The 21,672-nt window shown below is 47.6% G+C and overlaps 1 protein-coding gene across 2 annotated transcripts in view; it reads right to left on the bottom strand.

Moving 5' to 3' along the window:
- The window catches only part of STK39 (serine/threonine kinase 39), a 2,038,823-nt gene that overhangs the window by 1,581,558 nt on the left and 435,593 nt on the right, over nucleotides 1-21,672 (bottom strand). For both annotated transcript variants that reach the window (XM_069616263.1, XM_069616262.1), the window contains exon 2: nucleotides 19,900-20,012. In XM_069616263.1, the coding sequence (XP_069472364.1) occupies nucleotides 19,900-20,012 (113 nt within the window). The remainder of the gene's footprint in view (nucleotides 1-19,899; nucleotides 20,013-21,672) is intronic.

Raw genomic sequence — 21,672 nt, 5'->3', positions numbered from 1 at the left:
AGACACAGTGGATAGACACAGTGCATACAACGGTGACAGCACTGCATGAGTGAATCTACACATCATCACGGACATGTGTCATGAATCCATGGCGTATTGAAGTCACAGACACACTTCTCAGACACACACACATGTGCACCATACATGTACATGACAGCAGCACCCATCCCTTACACCCCCACCATGTGCAAGAACAGACACTTGCATGCTTTCATGTGTGCATTTGCCATACAGCTCCCCATGTAGCATTGGAACTCATGCACCAACCATGTGGTTCGCACATTACTGGTCTCACATGCATGACCATGATGTCCCTGCACACATATCCATACATGGCCCATGTCACACATACAGGCAAGTATCAGACTACCAGCACACTGCAACATGCCCTGTCTCGAACACCAATGCTTGGCCACTTACCGCTCAACTCCAGACGGGTCTTCCTCTGAAGGATCTGGGTGTGTTCCAGGACCCTCATCTGGATGTCAATCATGCTGACCCGGCCCCCCTCCGCGAGGCACCGGGCCTTGTGGAGGGTCCTGAACCTGAAGTCCTCCCAGCGCTTCTTGACGTGCTTGATGTCGCGGGTTGCCACCCCCTCCACGTTGATGGCAACCACTACGTCGTCCCAGATCCTCTCCCGTCCTCGTGTGATCTTCTGAAGAGGGCATCATAATGCCCCAGGACATGCTCCACCAGGACACCAACTTCCTTCACACTGAAGCTGGTGGCCCTCTGCCTCTCTGGCTGGGGGTCGCCAGTGGTCTCAGATGGTGTTTGCCCCGACATGGCGACTCCCGAGGCAGGCGTGGGTGGGCAACTGGGTCCTGGGGCTGGGCTGTGGAGCGATGGTATCCCAGTCGGGAGTCTTCTGTTCCAGCATGGGTGGACACAGCAACTGGAACCCTGGCTGACGTGCAGGCACCAAATAGCAGGGCACGTGGGCAGCAGGCAGTCAGGCAGCAACAGATTGCAGGTGGGAGCATGTTAGGGGCTCTGGGGGGCAGTAATTCGGCCTTCTGGGCAGGAGTGTGGTCTTCCATTTGTTTTCGCATGGCCAGCTTGATACGGAGTGATTTGGCACGTGAAAAACTTGCACGTCAGCATGTAATTGGGGGAAAGGCCCTTAGCGCGTAAGCGCGTCAGCACAGGTACGCGTTTTCATTAGACCAAAGGCCCTTAGCGCGTAAGCGCTTCTCTGACGTTACAAGCTCGGGCGTTTCCCCCGTGACGTGGGGATAGTGGTTCAGCGCGTGTGAAAAAAACTGCACGTCCGCGTGTGAATGCGTGTAATCCGAGGAAAGGGCCTACGCACGTAAGTGACGTGACGTGCGCGGGCGTTTCCCTCAGCAAGGGTTAAAGGTGAGCGGGGCCAGCAGTTCGCTGCACGTGCCTTTCGTGGAGACCGACGTGTGTAGCTGCTTCGTGTTGTTTCGCGTGCCATCACATCTTCACAGCAATCGAGGACGTATCTCTTCTTTTGGCGGGGGTATTGGCTACGCGTGTTTTTCTGCATCACGCTAGTCAGACGGTGAGTCCCGCATGCTATTTTTCCCACTGCGGGTGCCCCTGTGTATCGCACCCGTTTTCGAGCTCATAGTAGCCTGCGTGTCCCACGCGTACGCGTTTTTCATGTTACTGGGTGCCACCGCGTACTGCGGGAGGTTGATTCCACGCACGTAGGCTGCAGGGTTGCGTGCACAGTTTTATGCAGTTTTGGGGTGCCTGAGCGTAACGTGACCCGTCACTACATCACCGGGGTCACATACAGCCTTGCAGGTGCAGGGGGGCTGTTAACATCTTGCATCCCACCCCCTTCACCCCAATTGCCCAGGTCAATTGTGGTATACACCTCCCATTGGCACTACTCCATCTGTGCCGGCACTACTCCATCTGTGCCATGGTTGGGAGGCCACCAAAGGTGAGGGGTGCCTCAGCTGGGCGTACTCCTCGTGGCTGGCGTGGTCAGGGAGGTGGCCGGAGTGACCAGGGAGTCGGGGGACTCCAGGGTGTCCAGGGTGGCCGCAGAGGGGGAAGAGGCAGGGGTGCGCCACTTGAGCACGATGTTGTGCCATGTGTCAGTGCAGTCATGCCACCACCCCCTGTGGTTCCGGGAGATGCAGCTCTGCATCTGGCACTGGTGCCCGTGTGACCCGGCAGTCTGTTTCATCGACTGCCACGGGCCCAAGGGTAGTGGTAGCTGCAGGTGCAGCTGTGGACACCACCACCCAGGCTCAGGGTCTGCCAGCACAGGCTGCGTTGGCGATTGAAGAGCCCTTGGAAGATTTCTAACAGGCCAGGAGAGAAACCGTAGGGGCACGCAGGGCTGCCCTGACCAAGACACGTGTCCCTGGGGTAGTTATGTCATCTGCTGCCCCGAACAGCCGGGTGTTGGCAAGTGCAGGGACAGATGCACCCAACAACACCCCGGTTGTGAGTCTGCCAACCAGGACAGTTGCAGTCAATGACCCTGCCACAACGGATGTTTCTGCGCAGGGTCCATTAGAGGGCACCGAGCTGCCACTGACACAAGTCAGGCCTTTGGTTGTCCCTCCACCTGCCACTCCCTTGGCTCAATCCACCGAACCCACTGGCCATACTGATCAGGGCAGCATCAGCCAGCCAGGGTCTGCCCCACAATCCAAGAGGAGGAAGGTTGCACCTGCAGCACAGGCTGGGACCCCACACACAGCCACGACCTACTGTACGTCGAGGAAGAAGCCTTTCTGCAAACAGGAACTGGACGTCCTCCTGGGCTACGTGCGGAAACACAGCCGTGACATGCTAGTGGGTGCTAATTGTCAGACTACGGCTGCCCACCGTGATACCCACTGGAAGCAAGTTGCGGAACATGTGAGTGCATTCGGCCATGAGGTGCGCATGGCGCAAGAGTGCAAAAAGCGTTGGAATTACCTCAAATGCAGCGCTAAGGCTAAGCGTGCCTCAAATTACAACTTGACTCTGGTGACTGGCGGTGGGCCTGCACCGGAGGAGGAAGACCTCACTCCGCATGAGTCACTCCTTGCAGAGTTCATACCATCTGAATTGGTCGAAGGAGTGGGAGAGATGACGGACTTTGATGCCCAGTCCAGTGAGTGTTGATGCGTGTTTGTCGAGGACGTGTGTGTTTTACTTGTGTGATGTGTTGTGCATGACTGCCACTACATGTCACGTGTGCATGGTTATGATGTGCGAGTAATGCAATGCTTCCCTGATGCATGTTTACTCTGCTGGATGGTGGACATGTGGAGCAGACGGGGACTGTCCACATCACCACTTTTACACCCTAGTCACATGCTGATTACCAGTATGCCCCTCCGGTCCATGTTCCAGCTCACTGGCACTTCTGCATGTAGAGTGGGGTGACCTTCCTCTCAGCCCAGGAACTATGCATAGCATGACTGACATGCATGTGTCCTCTGCCTGCAAGGGGGTAGCCAATGTAGGCATGCTCCCTTGCTCCTCAACCCCCTGTTCTGCACCCCAATTCCAGTTTAGCACTGGTTTGCTACAATATTGCCCTTGGTTACTTCCCTGGTCATGCCTCCTGTGTACATTTTAACATCCAGCGGCCAATCTGCCAGACATATCCATTGAGGTACATCCTTAGTACTTGATGCAGGGTGTCTCACCTGAACTGTGCAGAGGTCAGATGCCCCGCAGGGACATGAGTGCCCATTCATGCTCCATGTGCATTTCACGCATGCCCATATGTGTCCATGACTGGATGATCACTGTTACACAAGTCCATGATGACCCAAATTGCATGGCATTTCATCTGTCTTCCCATGTCAACTGTGGCTCAGTACTGCGCTGCACACATGTTTAGGCTCTGACAATCTGTGTGGGTCACAGGCCTCAGCCTGTTTAATGGCCAATGACTCTTTCCAACTGGTGTAGTGTCTTCATCACAAGTGGGTGTACTCCAGAGGTTTCATCGTGTGTCCTGCTTACTGTCCCATCATCATTTGCTGTGTTGTCACTTGACTCACATGATGCTGTTGATGCTGGTCAACACTGTCTGTCAATACACAGGTCTATGGTCAGCCTTTTGATACCATGCTAGGCATCCCTGCTTTTGCACTTGGGGGGAGGGGTGGTTTGCTTGTAGATATGCTACCCATTGAATGCCCATTGCACGTGATGCCTGAAGTTGACCTTGCACTGCCTTCACATTTTCTGACACACACCATGAAGTCCTTGTACATGTAGATAGTGAGTAACATACATACTTGCTGCACTGCATAGACCCAATTGTCACAATCCGCTTCCTTCGCTCCCGTTCCCACCACTTGGGGGCATGATTTGGGTTTTATTCCCTACTGGACATTCCTTCCGAACCTTATGCTACAATGATGTGATGAATTGGGAGCGCTAAATCCTTATTCGCCAAACTACTTCCCTTCCGGATCCATTCCAGGTTTTTGCCAGCCAGTATGCTGCTTAAATCAAATGACTATGCTTCCCAGAATGCCTGGCCCACTGCTTCATCTCCACCCTTTCAGGACATGGCTGGGTGGAGGATAGGCAACACCTGTGGCTGCAGGTGCATCAAGCTGCACACCTGCGGCGTGTGCTCGTTAAGCAGGTTTAAAAGCCTCAGTTTGCTTCAGTCCAGCCCTGGTCATTGTTGCAGTGTTCCTGTTTCTGACTGGTCCCTTGTTCCTGGTTCTTAGCCTTGTGCCTAGTTCCAAATTTCCATTGCTTGTTCCTTATCCTTGGATTTTGAATTTATGTGTTTAATTGATTTCTGCATCTCAGATTTCCCTTCTGTTTTCCCCTGTTTGCAGGCAGCATTTCTCGGTGCTTTTCCCTTGGGTGCAGCCCAGTTTGCCTATGTTGTATATTTCTCTGACTTGTCCTTTGCTGCTGTATACCTTGATACTTTAGTCTTTCCTCTTTTTAGATTAGCCTTCTGCCCTTTTCCTTGCTTGGGTGGGGAAAGTTCGCCCTTGTAATTCCGTTTTCCCTGCTCCTGTTCCTTTACTTTTCTTGGAATCCATTCCATGTTTTCCCTTGCACCTCTGCATATACTGTCCCTTGATCTTTGGTGTGGTGTTCAGTTGTTAGCTAGCTCCTGTGTGAATGCCTATGTTTTCATCACTATTCTGTAATCACTATTCCTACTTGCCCCTTGTCTTGAGTCTTATGTATTTAGTTATCCTCCCAATGCTGTTACAGCCTTTCGGGGTCCCTGTTTGATCAACAGGTTTCGTGGGCTTGCTGACATTCAAGTAGTATTTCTCGTCCTCGTGAGTATTGTTTTTAAGTTTCCTTATTTAATACCATCAAGAGTGTTAGATCACAGATCTGTCGTTGCTTGCCCTCTACGTGGGTTTAGTGCTGTCAGAACCTGTAATAGCAATTGTGGGTAGGAGCTTGCCGACTTTCCTTGCAGTCATAAGGAGTATCTAAGTGCTTACCCCACATCCCTTTTCATATATTTGTATTGTTGTCACACTTTGTTTGCACTCCTGGGTTTTAGTATACATGAGTCTTGGATCCTGTATGTATGTTGTTGACTCAAGCTATTCACTGTGTGATATCGTGCATATATCCCTTGCCATATTCACTGCCTTTGTCCTTACCTGACAGATTCCTGACAGAATGACCAGCCACCTATTCCCATTGAATATGGCATATTTAAGAAAGAAAGACAGCAAGGCCTGTAACAGATTTGTACAGGAAGTTTCCCCTACATTTACCTGTGACAATCAAATCACTAGTCCTGACATAAATGAACTCCTTGTCACTAATGGGCATTTACGTGCAGAGTATTTTTCCCACAGGATGGCCCATCTTACTTTGCCTGATCCCAGTTCTGTCTTTCATTCTGACCCAGATTCTATGTCAGCACAAGCCTTAGTAGCAGAAAACAACACACTGTTAGGCTTATTACCCAAGAGTACCTCTGGTGTCGAACCCCATGATTCCAGTTATGCTTCACCTCAGATTGAACAGTTTAATGATACAAACATAAAGAATGGAGGGTTTCCTTGCATAACTTCTGTCTTCTACCCTCAGTCTATAGCATACTCCTCTGCACAAGTACATACGGTAGTCCCTAATGCCAAGAGGTCCAATGTCAATAGTTTGTTTATAGGACACATAGACCAAGTTGGTAAGAGAGAGAATAAGTCACAGAACCTGCAAGCAGTAAATGACAATGTACAATCAGTGCACATCCAGATTGCTAGCGCAGGATCCAGCCCTGATACCACCATGCCTTACACTGTGCCTACTGATAGCGGTGTACAGTTTAAACAGGGCTCAGTTTATGACATTTGTCCTGCTGTTTGTCAGGGATTGCAGTTAGCTGAATATTTACAAGCCACTCCTTCACCAAAGATTTCCAGTGTAACAGCCCAACATAACTCTGAACCTGTACACATGCAAGATTCCGATTTCCAAACACAATCCACAATGGCGGCATACACCGAATCAGTCACTACAGTAGGCCTAGGCTCTGCTCTTGATCCAGCTGCTGAGACTGAAGTAGACGGTCAAGCTGATGTGGAAAACAATGCTACCCCTTTGTTCTCTCTTCCTTCTGCCAATTTTGGTCACAACGAACAGTCAGAAACAGAACAGATTTCATGTTCTGATGGACCCATTCCACAGTATACAGAACCAAAAACCCGGCAGGCGATTCCTGAACTGTTGTTTGTTAATCTGCCACTTTCAGAAACCAAGACAGATGAATGGACAATTGATGAAATCCTGATTAACAGAGACTTTACTATGGTGATCCCTCTGGTTGATTTTGACTTCTACAAAGAAAGAGACTCTGTGTCATCCACTAAGGAAAGGGACTGCAAGGGTACAGCTCGGTCTTTGGTTACTGGTGCCAAGGTGTCTACTGCCCTAAAGGTGCCTTCCATTCCTGAGCCACAAATGTGCCTGTCGACTTCTGTGACTTCAGAATGTCCTCCTACAACCAGTGACTCTTCTATGATTCAGTTCACAGCTCTGCAGTCATCTGAGGCACATGTGTCTTCAATCAATGAACCTCTGCCATGTCTGCCATTTACTCAAGAGCCTCCAACATGCACGTGGTCCGTCCCAAAGACCTTGACATGTTTGTCTTCAGCTACAGCGACCCATCCAGCATATCACTCTTCCGCCATAGAGCCTCTGGCAGTCCATCCTAAGTGCATGTCTTCAGTCCCAGAGTCTACCGCTTGTCTGCCTTCAGTTCATGAGACAACTGTATCCTGCCTAGCCTCTCTGCCAATATCAGCGGTATACCAGTCTACACTGTCAGATCCTGGAGCAGTTTCTTCAGCTCCAGAGATTCCTCCTGAATCCCAACCATTTACTGCTGATGAACGTCCAGCCTGCCCTTCTTATGCTTCAGGGGTATCACCAGAGTGCCTGCCTTTTACACCAGACAATTCTCCCAACTGCTTGACTTTAACATCAGAGCCTCCCGAAAATGCAGAATCAGAATCTGAGACTTTTGCCAGCATGCCTGCAATTTCCTCACCTCCTGCATGTCTGCTTTCGACAGAAAGGCTAACAGAGCACCTACCATTGTCTAATGCATGTTGCACTAGCCTGCCTTCCTCCTCAAGGACCTATAAGTGCCCGCTCTCAGTGACTGAGTATCCTGGGCCTTCCAACTCTGCTTCAGACCCTGCAAGTCCTTCATGCATTTCTTCGACCCATGAGTATCTTCCTCACCAGAAGCCTGCCTATGACTCTTCTAGTCTGCAACCTGTTTCTATGCATTCCAGTCCATCTGCCTTTTCCCACAGGCCACCATTTCCATCAGTGCCACCTCCAAAGAAAAAGCACTCCTATCATGGAAAGAAGATGCCTCGTGTGGGTGGCGGGCACCAGAAGACGGCCATAGGAGGGGGTATACTGTCACGATCCGCTTCCTTCGCTCCCGTTCCCACCACTTGGGGGCATGATTTGGGGTTTATTCCCTACTGGACATTCCTTTCGAACCTTATGCTACAATGCTGTGATGAATTGGGAGCGCTAAATCCTTATTTGCCAAACTACTTCCCTTCCGGATCCATTCCAGGTTTTTGCCAGCCAGTATGCTGCTTTAATCAAATGACTATGCTTCCCAGAATGCCTGGCCCACTGCTTCATCTCCACCCTGTCAGGACATGGCTGGGTGGAGGATAGGCAACACCTGTGGCTGCAGGTGCAGCAAGCTGCAGACCTGCGGCGTGTGCTCGTTAAGCAGGTTTAAAAGCCTCAGTTTGCTTCAGTCCAGCGCTGGTCATTGTTGCAGTGTTCCTGTTTCTGACTGGTCCCTTGTCCCTGGTTCTTAGCCTTGTGCCTAGTTCCAAATTTCCATTGCTTGTTCCTTATCCTTGGATTTTGAATTTATGTGTTTAATTGATTTCTGCATCTCAGATTTCCCTTCTGTTTTCCCTTGTTTGCAGGCAGCATTTCTAAGTGCTTTTCCCTTTGGTGCAGCCCAGTTTGCCTATGTTGTATATTTCTCTGACTTGTCCTTTGCTGCTGTATACCTTGATGCTTTAGTCTTTCCTCATTTTAGATTACCCTTCTGCCCTTTTCCTTGCTTGGGTGTGGAAAGTTTGCCCTTGTAATTCCGTTTTCCCTGCTCCTGTTCCTTTACTTTTCTTGGAATCCATTCCATGTTTTCCCTTGCACCTCTGCATATACTGTCCCTTGATCATTAGGTGTGGTGTTCAGTTGTTAGCTAGCTCCTGTGTGAATGCCTATGTTGTCCTCACTATTCTGTAATCACTATTCCTACTTGCCCCTTGTCTTGAGTCTTATGTATTTAGTTATCCTCCCATTGCTGTTACAGCCTTTCGGGGTCCCTGTTTGATCAACAGGGTTCGTGGGCTTGCTGACATTCAAGTGGTATTTCTCGTCCTCATGAGTATTGTTTTTAAGTTTCCTTATTTAATACCATCAAGACTGTCGTTGCTTGCCCTCTACGTGGGCTTAGCGCTGTCCGAACCTGTAATAGCAATTGTGGGTAGGAGCTTGCCGACTTTCCTTGCAGTCATAAGGAGTATCTAAGTGCTTACCCCACATCCCTTTTCATATATTTGTATTGTTGTCACACTTTGTTTGCACTCCTGGGTTTTAGTATACCTGAGTCTTGGTTCCTGTATGTATGTTGTTGACTCAAGCTATTCATTGTGTGATATCGTGCATATATCCCTTGCCATATTCACTGCCTTTGTCCTTACCTGACAGATTCCTGACACCAATTCAGTGCAAACTGCCACCTTTCCACAGGTCTAATCACAGAAGCAATTTCAAGTTTACCCAGCATGCATGCCAGGTTCTATTTTGTGTGTCACACGTCTGCCTGATGTGTTTCGTGTCGGTGTGTGTGTGTAGTGTGCTTCTTACATGTGTAGTGACCTTTTTCCTCTCTATTTTTCAGGTGATGATGCAATGGAGCCGGAGAATGGTGTTGTCATGCCAGGCACAGGGTTGTTATCACTACATCAACCCAGCACAAGTGGGGGTCATGGGGTGGTAGGCCACGAAAACCACCAAGTGCTACAGTCCATCTTGTCTCTGGTTGCCTATGAGTCCAGCCCTGATGAACACTCTGACGACCATGTCGAGTAAGATGAGCATCAGGTCCATATGTCAGGGGTTAGTGATTCTGATGTGGATACTCCTCTGTCCGCGACACCTGCACTGAGGGGTCAGACAGCCTTGGAACCTCCGCCTGTGGTGGATCGGGACGCAGGGTCACCCTCCACACCAGTCACTGATGTGCCTGGGACATCACGTCGACGGGGGCATGTAGTCGTGCAGCCGTGGCGGTGCCAACACAATGAGGACACCCAGCCCTTGGGTCCCGCAGGGGTCAAGCCCAGCAACGCGGTCGCCGCGCGCAACCGCTGTATACTGAGTGGGAGCAAGACATGACTGCCAATTCTGAACGCCAGGGGACAGCAATGGAGAACATCGCTGAGAGCATGGAGCGTGTGGCCCGATCTGTACTCCCCCCTGCTAGGCAGGTGCTTCTCCAGCAGCAGGCGGCACGGTCCACGGCCCGCTCGCTCAGGCTGGGCATGACAGCCTCAGACAGGGCACGCCAGGCTGAAATGTTGTCTCTGCATGAAGCAATTGCTGCTCACACAGAGGCACACATGGAGGCCCTGAGGGAGGAGTATGCTTCCCTCAGATCCACTCTGGGTGTCCTTCTGATGTCCCAGAGGGAGCGGGCAGAGGAGAGGTTTGCACAGCTTTAGCGTACCACCTCAGCTGAGCTACATGCTTGCCGGGAGGTGCAGCGGTTGTCAAGCCAGGCCTTGCAGGAGGAACTCCGTGTTACACTTGCTACCTTGCAAGAGGAAGCACGTGTATCACAGGAGGTTCTGCATGCAGACCTACATGACATCACCACACAGAACCAGGCTCACCCGTCCGGCAGACCTGCTGCCGATGAGGGGCAAGCTGCGGCTAGGCGTGATCATGCTCCTGTGCCATGTCCTCCTTTACAGGAAGAGCAAGACTCGGACGACAATCTATCTCCCACATAGGTCGGGCTGTGCAGGCGTTGAGCCCATGGAGATTTTTTCTTCCTCAGCATTATCGCATGTGGGTGTTGAGCAGCACCCTGTACTTCCCCCCTCCTGCGTGCCCCCCGGGTCGTATGTGGCCATTTTTGATTTTTCTTTTAGTTTAGTTAGTTAAGTTTCTGTTTGATAGTTAGTTTAAATAGGTAAAGTAGGTTTTTCATAGTTAGTGTAATTAGTTAATATAGTTTAATATTGCTAGTCTATTGTGCTGTCATGTGACAGTGTGGTGCTTTGTGGCTTTTGAAAGCATCCACTGTCTGTTCCAGCTGGGCCCTTCACGCTTGTCTTGTGTATGTGTTTGCTGCTTGGGGTCCTTGACTCACATATGCCACTCCTGCTTCCCTTATCCATGGGCTTGCAAGGATGGTTTGGTGTATTACACAAGGGTAATGGACTGTCATATCTGTGGCATGTCTGCTGCTGTGGAACTTGTGTTAACACCCATAGTGGGGATGATTGGGGTGTCATTGTCCACTGTTCTTCTTTTGCTAGATGGGGTGTTTAATGATTCATGTGTACATTCATTGCTATGCATTGTGTAGTATGTTTCTTATCTTTAATGAACATGTGCTTGTTGCAAATTATGCCGTAGATAGTGTGTTGCACACTGTTGCTGTGAAATACGGACTGATGGTGTGATTTCTGATGTACGTCTCTGACATGGTCCAGTCATGTAATGCCTGAAGAGACACACACAGATGAATATTAAGCATTAATCATGTGTTTCATGCACTTTCTGCAGGGGGATGAGCCTCAAGACCACCTTTGCCAGCAGACATGGGCCATTGGACGTCTGGAATCAGGACACGTTTGGTGCTGCCGACATGCGCATGTGTGTGCAAGCAGAGGCACAGGGATTGCGATCATTCATCTGAAAATCGATGACATGTTTCAAGGGACTCCAGGCAAGGTGAGCAGCACAGGGGGGTCACAACACAGAAAATCTTCCACCTGGCCAGTTGAACATGCATGCTTAGTAGCAGCACTGATGGTGAACTTGGACAAATATTGGTGTAGAAGTGCACAATACAGCTCAGATGTGTTAGTGGACTGATGGCTAGTTGATGTGAAAGTTGTCTGGGGCACCTGCAGGGGCATTGGCACATACTCTTCGGTCCACCATGGTCCATTGAGGCACTTGTATTAGCCATGCAGCGTTCCGAGACATGGAATGAAGCAGCTCACAGGGACAGACAGCATGGGACAGACTCGGGTGCAGTGCATTTCATTTCCAAGTAGAAATTGATACATGCACTGGCTACTTTATTTTGGTCATGGTGGTACAGGACTTGTTCTGAAGTCAGACCTTGCTATATGCGTCTGTCTGCTTACACAGGGAACATTGCATGTTGTGTGAATCGTGACACATTGGTGTTCCATTTGCCACGCACCCACCGGTGCCTGACTTACTGCATTGACTGTGTAGGAGCCATCAGAGGGGTAATGTTACGTATGGGTATGAAGCATCCACACAAGGTTGTCTGTTTGTAATGTATTTTGTTACTTTGGGGCATATTTGGTGGTGTGTTTGTGTGTTTTGGGCACGCATAGATTATTAACTGTGGCTCTCTTTGCAGCATTGAAATGCTCCTGTTACTGGACCTGAGAGTGTGCAGGCAGGAGGCCAGCACTCACCTCAGAGATAAGTTTCTCTTTGATTTACATTTCAGTAATTTGGTGCTATGTGCATGTGAACAAGTTTGATCTAATTGTGTATGTGTTAATGTGTGTACTACATTTTGGTGCATTCCCTACTTTCCCGTGTCAATCCTACTCCCCTCTCCTGCCCCTCATTCTGGTTATCCAGTATGCCAATGCCTGTTCCGACTGCATATCCCTGACCCTCCTTCCCCACCAGGGTCTCAGAGGCCTGTGTGAGTTAGACCTTGCAGGCACCCAGACCACGGTGGGGGTGGTTGTTTCGTGCCACTCCTGCGCCTGTACACGGGAGCTGTGACAGTAGACATCCGTTTGTGGTGCATCATTCTATGTTATGTGCCACACATGGTTCAGATCCTGTTGTGACATTGTTTTACTGTGCTACCTTGGTTGTTAACATCATTTTGGTAGTACTTGGCCTTTGTGGCATACTGCTACTTCAAGTCATCTACTGGAGGCTGTTCTGGTTTGTTTTACTGCCTGCAGGCTATTTGCTTGGCTTCTGTGTTGTCCTGCTTTGAGTTCTGTTGGATTTTGTGCTTTTGCAAATCTAGGTGGCCTGTGAGGGTGCTGGCAACTTTTTACTCACAAGGTGGGAGATGGTGACAAAGGAGAAGGGAGATCCTGTGGCCAGGTGGAATTCAAGGATGTCGGATGAATAACCCAGATGCAGTTGTTCAGTGGGTCGTGGTGATTTGTGAGGGAGGGGGGGTGTTTTGTTGTTGATAGTTGCCTTGCCCTGCAGTGTGATGGGCACCCTGAAATTGTAATTGTGCTTTCCTATTTACATGATGTATTCTGCTGATAAATGCCTGTTCATGTGTTGTGTTTACCTTTCAGGTGTGAGGGGATAGTTGTGACTTGACATGCTGGGGTATACATATGGTGAATGTTCACATGTGATGTGTAGAGGACACTGATGGTCACTTGATTTCACATGCATATGTTGAGTGCATGTCCCTACTGAACCACACACTCGCACTATGATCCACTACATGTACAACCACCCTTCCATGTCCACGTGTACACTCTGTTTGCCTTCTAGTGCCCACTGTGTCCCTGCAGCACATGTTCTATGACCATTTGTGGATCCTGTACATGCCTATTTTGGTTTTTTATGTAGTTTGTTGCTTAGATGTGATGCTCAGGGTGTGCATCACACACAATGGCTGTTCACTGTGCTGTGCGCTGAGCAGTGTGTTGCAGGAGGTGGACACGGCACACAGTAGCTGCAGTGTTGATTTTGCAATGCACATTTTGCATGTGGACAGGCATTCATTGTTATGTTTAAAATACAACTTTTGGAATGCATTTTGGTATGACTTATTTTTGGTGGGAGGTTGTTGGTCAGTCATTTCATCTGATTCCATGTCAGGCATCATTGTCTGATGCCCATTTACATTTTTCACATGGCAATGTGTACCGTTTTGGTACTGTGTTGGTGTATGGCTATTGCTTGCCATGTCATGTTGTGGTTTTGGAGCGTTTGAGTGACATACCAGTGATAGTCATGTCCTGTTTTGCAGGTCTGTGTGATTCACACCTTGCATGTGTGCCTTTTGGTCACACAGGATTGCGTGTGTTTAACTAGCTAGGGATGCACACAATGTAGCACTTCCATTGTAACATTCACAGGGTGGTAAGGTTGTGGCAGTTGACTGTCTCTTTGTCATCATCGATTGTCACCTGGTATGTGCCAGGCCTGTGTGCACTCCGCAGGGTTGGGAGTTTAGGTGAAAAATCTGGCCACAAGCTGGGTCCGGGATTCCTCGCCATGTGCCCTATCCCCTCCCATGGGCAGCGCCTGTGCCTGTGGTTGGGGATGTGGGGGCACCACCATGTCCACTGGTACGCCCTGCCGTGTTGCAACATTTTGCAGGACACATGCTGCCACAATGATCCTGCACACTACTGGGGGTGCATAGAGTAGCTGCCCGCCAGAGCGGTCAAGGGAGCGGAAGCGTGACTTGAGCACTCCGAATGTGCGCTCCACTATGGCCCTGGTTGCAATATGGGCCGTGTTGTATCTTACCTGGGGTGGTGTGGTGGGGTTCCAGATTGGCATCATCATGTGGTTGCTCAGAGGGTAGGCACTGTCCCCTGGAGAGGTGATAATGGTTGTGATTATTGGGGTTTGTGTATTTGTGTGTGTGTGTGTGTGACATGCATGCATGTGCATGGGCATTTGTACTCACCTAGGAGCCATGTGTTGCCATGCTGCCCAGCTTCCAGGGCCCGGCTCAGGGCGGACATTCTGTATATGAAACTGTCATGGGTGGAGCCAGGGTAGTTTGCATAGACAGAGGTGATGATTCCCTTTGCATCGCATACCACCTGTACATTGATGGAATGCCAGTGCTTGCGGTTTCGGTAGATGTGCTCAGTGGCCTTAGGTGGACGTAGGGCCACATGGGTGCAATCTATGGCACCAAGCACTTTGGGGAAGTGTGCCACCCTGTAAAAGTCCTGGACAATGGCCTGCCTTTCTGCTGGTGTTCTGGGCATGTATATGTGCCTGTGGACTGAGGGGCGCGCTGTCATGATTGCCAATACCTGGTGTAGGCAGCGTGAATGCGTGGCCTGTGAGACCCCCCCCACTATGGCAGTAGTCCACTGAAAAGACCCAGTGGCCAAAAAATGCAGGACATTGAGCCCCTTCTCCAAGGGGCTCAATGCTTGGGAGCATAGAGTGGGGGATGTTGGGTCATCTTCCCACTCCCTGACCAGGTCTAGGATGATATGGGGTGGAAACCTATACCTGCCATAGACCTGGTCGTCAGGCATCCCAAAAAGGCTTGTCTGTGGTGAAAAAATGCGTGCCCTGGCTATTCTCCTCCTCCTGCGGTGTCCCACGATCAGTGCTGCAACAAATGGGGCATTCATCGTAGCTGTATGTACGTGTTTGTTGTTTGCGTGCACTTTTATGCTGTGCATGGGGACGCTTCCGCCTGCCTTCGTGTGGCGGACGCGTTGACGCCTGTGCACGTCTTTTGCCATGCACAGGTTTCCCGTATTTGAATCCATGAATATGGGTTGTTCGCGTGCATGTGGGCGTTCCGTGTAGTTCCCTTCAGTACGCGTTATTCCCCATTCTGCGTGTTACGCCCACTGTTCCGCCCACTTTTGTTGTGTGCGCTGCACCATGTGCGCTTTCGCTGTGCGCTTAGCGCACGCTTTGTGGAGATGTGCCATGCACGGATTTGGCGCACAACCAGTGGGAAAGTAGCGCAGCGCCTTCCTTGAATAGCACGCGTGCGCTTGCTTACTCCCGCTTGCGCCTCCTTGTGCCTGCTTGCGCTGGGATTTTCGGCGCACGTTTGTTCCATGAATCGGCCCCATAAATGGTCATAATTTCACATGAATATGTCTTTTGATTACTGAAATAAATGTCATAAACTGAATAGTCTCTGAAATCAACTGGGCTGCTTTGTTTTCCAAATATGGGCATTCCTTTCCAGCCCACAGCCAAATGTCAGGCTCTGGTCAGTTTAGCCCAGTGTTACAATGGATTCACCTTTGAAGTCCTTCAGTTTGAGTTCAGGGTGCTAGATTCTCCCCCTTGGCCCATTCATAGTTTCTAGAGGGCTTGTCCACTGGGGAAGGTGATTCTTTTCCAAGGATAGGCAGGGACCTTTGAAGCCAGGGCCTGCCAAACCTGTTCTGCTGGCCTCACAGTACTTTTGTTTCTTTATTTATTTTTCTTTCTTTAACCAACAAGCAAGTCTTTTGGGAAAAATATACTATATATATTTTAAAGCAAACCCCCATCAAATTTCTATGCAAGCAGAAAGCCTTAGTTTAACATTTCACTTTTAAAAATGTATTTTCCTGTTTGGCAAAAGCACCACCTTACAAGTGGGTTAATGTTCCTTGGATGTCACTTTTACAGATGCGATTTCTCCTGCATCCATATTCTGATCCCTTCCATAGCCCAAGTAAATTTCTAATACACAGACATCTGTTCAACGCCAGGGTCCTATGAAACTCAGATACGCAAAGAGAGAGAGGGCTTCTTGTAAAGAGTTTGCCTGTGTTATTTTGTTGCAAAAAGTAAAGCGTTTGCCGTATGGCCTGGAGTGAAGTTTCTCTGTTCTTTCACAGATTTTCCCTGACACAACATACCTTTCATTGAGGAATTCCCCCATTTGCTGGTGTACAACCTGAATATGGATGAACATGGATGTGTCTTACTGGAACCAAACTGTGTAATGTTGAAAAGATGGAAAGGGCATCAGTGCGCAGTCATTTTAAATGCAGAACATTTTATTTTTCAGTGGGAAGTTTTGAGCTGGCAGCATAGCAGTTTCTTTGGTGCACATGAAGAAACACTGGTAGCCATTCGCGCCCCATATGTGCTCAGCAAAGACAGTGCAGCCATTATTTCTGTAACTGCAAAGCGCAGTTCTTATGCAAAGGAATAGCGCTCAGCAGAGCCAGGGCAGTCATTCTTCTTGTAACTGCTGAAAATGCTGTTTATTGATGTAGGAGAGTACTGCTGGGCTGATAAATTTACCCCACAGCACTTCCCGGACCGCATTCCCAGCTCCGGCGATCGTGTTGCGTTACATGTGTTCTTTTGCTTCACCCTCCTTGGAATGCATTTCCTCATGCTTTGAATTCTGGATTGTTTTGGATTTCCTTGCCTTACCCTCTTGGAACTAAATACCTTTGCCTTCTTGTAATCTGTTCACTTGTGCTTTGAACTCTGGATTGCTGCACTTGGCATACACATTAACTGGACCGTTTCCTTCTCTTGATTCCTCCATAATGGATTCAGGTATGTCTATGGGGAATTGAGCTTAGGGTCTCTTTTTCTGCCTGACTTTGTCTCTCTCTCTTTACAGCCTTCTGGAATCTTCTGGTTCCCCTCCAGTTCTTTCACTCAATCTTGTGCTCCTCCTGTAATACCACTTGGAGGATTGCAGTATTGAGGGGGCAAGGGCATTATCTTCATCTGCCTGGGTTCTCCTTCTTGTCCCAACGCTGAGGTCAGAATCGTCCGGTAGGCCCTGACAGTTCCAGGATTTAAGGTGCATTTGCAATATCTTGCCATAGACCTTTGCCAACAAATCTAACAAGGAGATTTGCCTGTAATTACTAGATACGCCTGGTACTGCTATATCACATTTTTTTAAATGGGTCAATAACAACGCAATAACAAGGACCCTCCTCCAGATGTCTGCAAAATGAACTGTGCAGTTGACTATATTGAGCAAAACAACAGTCCATACCAAATGTTACGATTTAAACAAATCAATAGGGATGGATATCACCCAGACTAGGTGGGAATCATCTTTTTAGACCACTAATAATGGGAACACCAAAGAATCCAAATGTAGAATCAGAAGGTCATCTGAGCCCCTGGATCTGTTTGCTTGGGGTGGCTGATGCATTAAGTGCTACAAAATGATTATGCCACCTCTCTTCTGATATATAACAGTCATGTAATGTGTTGTTCTTCAGTGAGTCCTGGATTACTCAGGGTCAAAACACCTGTTGGATTTAAGAAGCTGTATTCAGTTTTCCCAGTGAAGCAACTTTTCCCTATGCTTGAACCCACTGTTAGCAATGATCACATCAAGCAGTGATTATCACTTTTCAGGATGTATTATATATTAAGATTACAGTGCACTGGAGGTAACATTGTGTAATCAAAATCAAAAGGAGAAATAGACAGTATTGAGTTCTTTATCTCGTAGAGTCAATAAGCTAGAAACACTTTTCGACAGAATAGTCTGAGGATTGCAAAATACTCTCCTGTGGAACTTTCTGTGCATTGCATTAACATTCCATGTTAATATATTACATACAAACCCTTTCACTGTCCTTAGAAATATACACTGTATGACACATTTTCCCCTTGAGATAGTAGGTATTTTGTTAGGACAATCTTTAATCTATGGGAGGACCAGAGGGCCAGCAGTACACTCCAATTGTAAGGGGGAAAAGCAAGAGGCAGCATAGGATGGTTTGGGAACAGAGAGTTTCACTATGGTGTGAGATCAGAGAAGGCAAGGTGGAGTGCATTGGCATACAGTGTTTTTAGGGTGGGGGTAATCCATGAAATAATTATAGACTAGAAGAAGCAATTTAGAGAGGAGGACAGGGTGCTTATGGAGTGTCATCCCACATTGACGCATGAAGAGGGAGGATGGATAATATAAGGGTGGCAAAGTATAGTACTCTTAAGGAGAATAAGGCAAACAACAGGGAGTCCCACAATGAGAATAGAGCATTCTTTGAGACTGCTGAAGGAACAGTTGAATGGGGTGGCTGACGGAGTGCAATAGTTCCAGGAGATGGAGAAGGAATTATCTAAGAAGTTGAAGGTAATTCATTCAAGGTAGGTGCCATGTAAGGCAATTTAAGAGAGTACAGAGGAAAGGAGGATGGTCAACACTCTGAAAGGAGGGAGTCGTGTGCAGGCTCGGACTGGCCTATCGGGCAATAAGCCCAAGGCCGAACCAAAAATGCAAAATGGTGGTGTGGGCCAGTTTTATTTGTCAAAGTGGGCAACACTTTTTGCCCAATTTCGCCAGTTTGATGAGGTGCTTCACTATGCGGCTAATAGTTTTGACCAGTGTTGCTAAATAAAATGCATAGTTTGCATCAAAGTTTATAAAAAAAAACGCCCCCTTTGCTCCTATTCAAACAGTGTCACAAAAGGAAATGATGTCATTTGCAAATGGGGGGCACTTTTTCAATCGTGCCTGAGACAATTTTACGGCCCAGTCCGACCCTGGTCATGTGAGAGGATGATATGTTTGCATTAATCAAAACAAGGAGTGCAAATTGCATCTCTTTAAATGCAGTTTTACCATAGCAAATACAAAACGGGGATACAGACCACCAGGATTTTGCAAGAAAGTGAGAAAAGAGAAGTAAGGAGTATTAGGGACATTCGAAGAGGAAGAATGACAAAGAACAGAGGTCAGATATGGTATTGAAGGTGGACATTTATAGAGCTGTCTGCCTTTCTAGCCAGGAGAGCTTGTAATGGGACAGAATGAATCTGCGCAAACTATAATAGTCTCTGCTAATTAAAATGAAGTCTTCTTCACAGGATATGTTAGAAAGTATTTAACACTACCCCTGAAGTACAGACCAAGATCAGTATGCTGCTCTGCTCATAAACATCTTTATCAGCCCCTTGGATTACAGTGGAGGATGTGAGTCATGATACGTCTTGACCCCCGACCCCCAAGTGGCATTTCATGTTTTTATCTGCTGCAAAGGATTAATGGAATTTCATGAATGCGCCCTGAAATACATTGCAAGGTTATTTGAAGAATAGGTGTTGTGATTTAACATTTGGCCACCAGTCTGTTCGATTTACTCGCCGGCCTTTTGATAATGCAAATTATGCATGTAATGTCTTATGTATTTTGTCTGTGCATGAATATCACTAAATGCGTATGTTGGCATGGTGCTTAGTTCATTTAGGTCGCAGCAGGGGAGCTGTTGATCTATTTTCTCCAACAACAACAAAAAACGCAGCATGAAAGAAAAATCTATACTGACGAAAAATGAATTCAAATGAATGACCTGCCGCATATTCAATCAGCGCACTAATAAAACACAAAACAATGAAAAAATGAAATTGGCGGCAATCAGAAGAATGTTTTGTTTTTGTCAGTGAAAGTGTATGTTTAAGTACGTGAAGGGAACGGTAACGGAAATCCATTCAGGCAGGAATACTCACAAGAAGCTCGTCCATGCTGGTCTGACATTTCTCTAAGTTGATGCGCTTTATTGCCACTCTCTCCTGCCTGGGAAGGCACAGTGCAGCCTGTACTACCGCTGTAGCTCCACTCCCTGGAACATAAATGCAGAAACAAGCTTGTAACCAAAAAGTCAAAGTTGAAATGAAACAATATGCTTTGTACAGCAACATCTAGAAACTGCTAAGAGTCACATTTTGTGAAAATAAACACAATAACAAATATATCTTTTACTAATTGGTTATTTGTAAAACACTTAATAGGGCTCTCTCTTGTTTTTTCTTCATGTTGAGAAATGGCAAACACTAAGTTTCTCAACTTGAAAACAAAAAATTTAGTATCCTGTAGGCATGCCGGGATACTAAAAGCAACACACCCCTTGCTGGGGGGTATTACCAACTAAGTAATGCCCCCCCTCATACCACCCAGGGAGGAATGTATAGCGTTACTATGTGCTACCATTCCAATTCAGCCCATCCATTTTCATAATAAAGGAAGATTTGTTAAACCCTCAGGATTTGAATGCTCATCGGAGTGGAAAAAAAGAGGACGATCTATGTATTCCAATTGCACGTACTACAGATGGCTGAGATAATGGAACATAGCAGTTGCTAAATGCTCAAATGCATCCATCACTTGTGTGTCTGCAACCAGGCATTGGGGTCTGTACATTGCAACCAGTGTTTAAAGTGCAAGTTCCACCTTAAAATTAAAACAAGCATTGGCAATGCCACTAGTTTAGGTCTTTGTGTAGGCATAGGAAGTGCATTTGCCAGGCAGAAGCATAGTAGTATGGACTGGCCATTGGTGGTAGCAGGTGCAAAATGGCGCGAGTACCTGGGCATCCATTAGCAGTGCCTGCAAATGCCAAGTACTTATACATAAGCCAAAGCCATTTGCTTTGCCAATACTTGTTTTAACAGGGCTTCTGTGCTTATGAATCAAGCGGCTGAAGGCAGACATTGTTAAGCCATTTTTGTCACATGACTAGTAGGTTTACACCTCCAAATAAGTATTTAACTCTCAGAAGACTGCTTTGAAAGAAACAAAAAACTAGCAGGCACTTGGTAAGGCTTGATTAAAGCTAGCTGAAGGAGTTTCAATGAGGAGGTGTTTTGGGTGGGAGGTGCAAGAACTGGGTGGGAATGGCCATAGGGATTAGTATGGCCATGGGCAGTCAATGGGAGGGCAAATAACCAGCTGTGTGTCCCTCCTCATATGCCATCCATTTCTATATGTACTCTAATACAATAGTTTTTGCTTGATCCTGATAACTCAAGCAAATAAAAAAACAATATTATTTTCAGATTTCCCAGGTTCAGAGAATCATATCATTAATAATCTTAGACATTGGCAGTGCTGAGAAGCTGCTACATTTAGGCCATAACAGCGTTTCACCTGGCTGCATCTTGCAATGTCTTGCAGTGTTATGCATGGGAGGAAATGGAGTGCCATCAGTGTTAGTGAAATAAGACAATTGGAATGCCTCAGATTTCATTGGGGGCCGGCAGTAGCCTGAGTAGCCTTAATGGCAAATTCTCCTTTTCTACTTTCCTATTCTCGGGTTCTTGGAACCTTCTTTAAAGATTCCTAGAAGAGTGAATGACTTATTTTTTTCTTTAATTACCTTTTAGTTGTCGCTCTTAAAATCCTCACTGATGTAAAATATGAACATGCGCACTAACATGAATTACACATGTAAAATTGCTAAAGTGGGCATCAAGGTTTAAAAACAAAATGTCTGAAAGCAATAT

Source organism: Ambystoma mexicanum, chromosome 9 (genome assembly GCF_040938575.1).
Source record: "Ambystoma mexicanum isolate Mex_15411 chromosome 9, UKY_AmexF1_1, whole genome shotgun sequence".
Classification (NCBI taxonomy): Eukaryota; Metazoa; Chordata; class Amphibia; order Caudata; family Ambystomatidae; genus Ambystoma; species Ambystoma mexicanum.
Note: the sequence above shows the minus strand (reverse complement) of the source record. Positions and strands in the feature narration are given on the sequence as shown.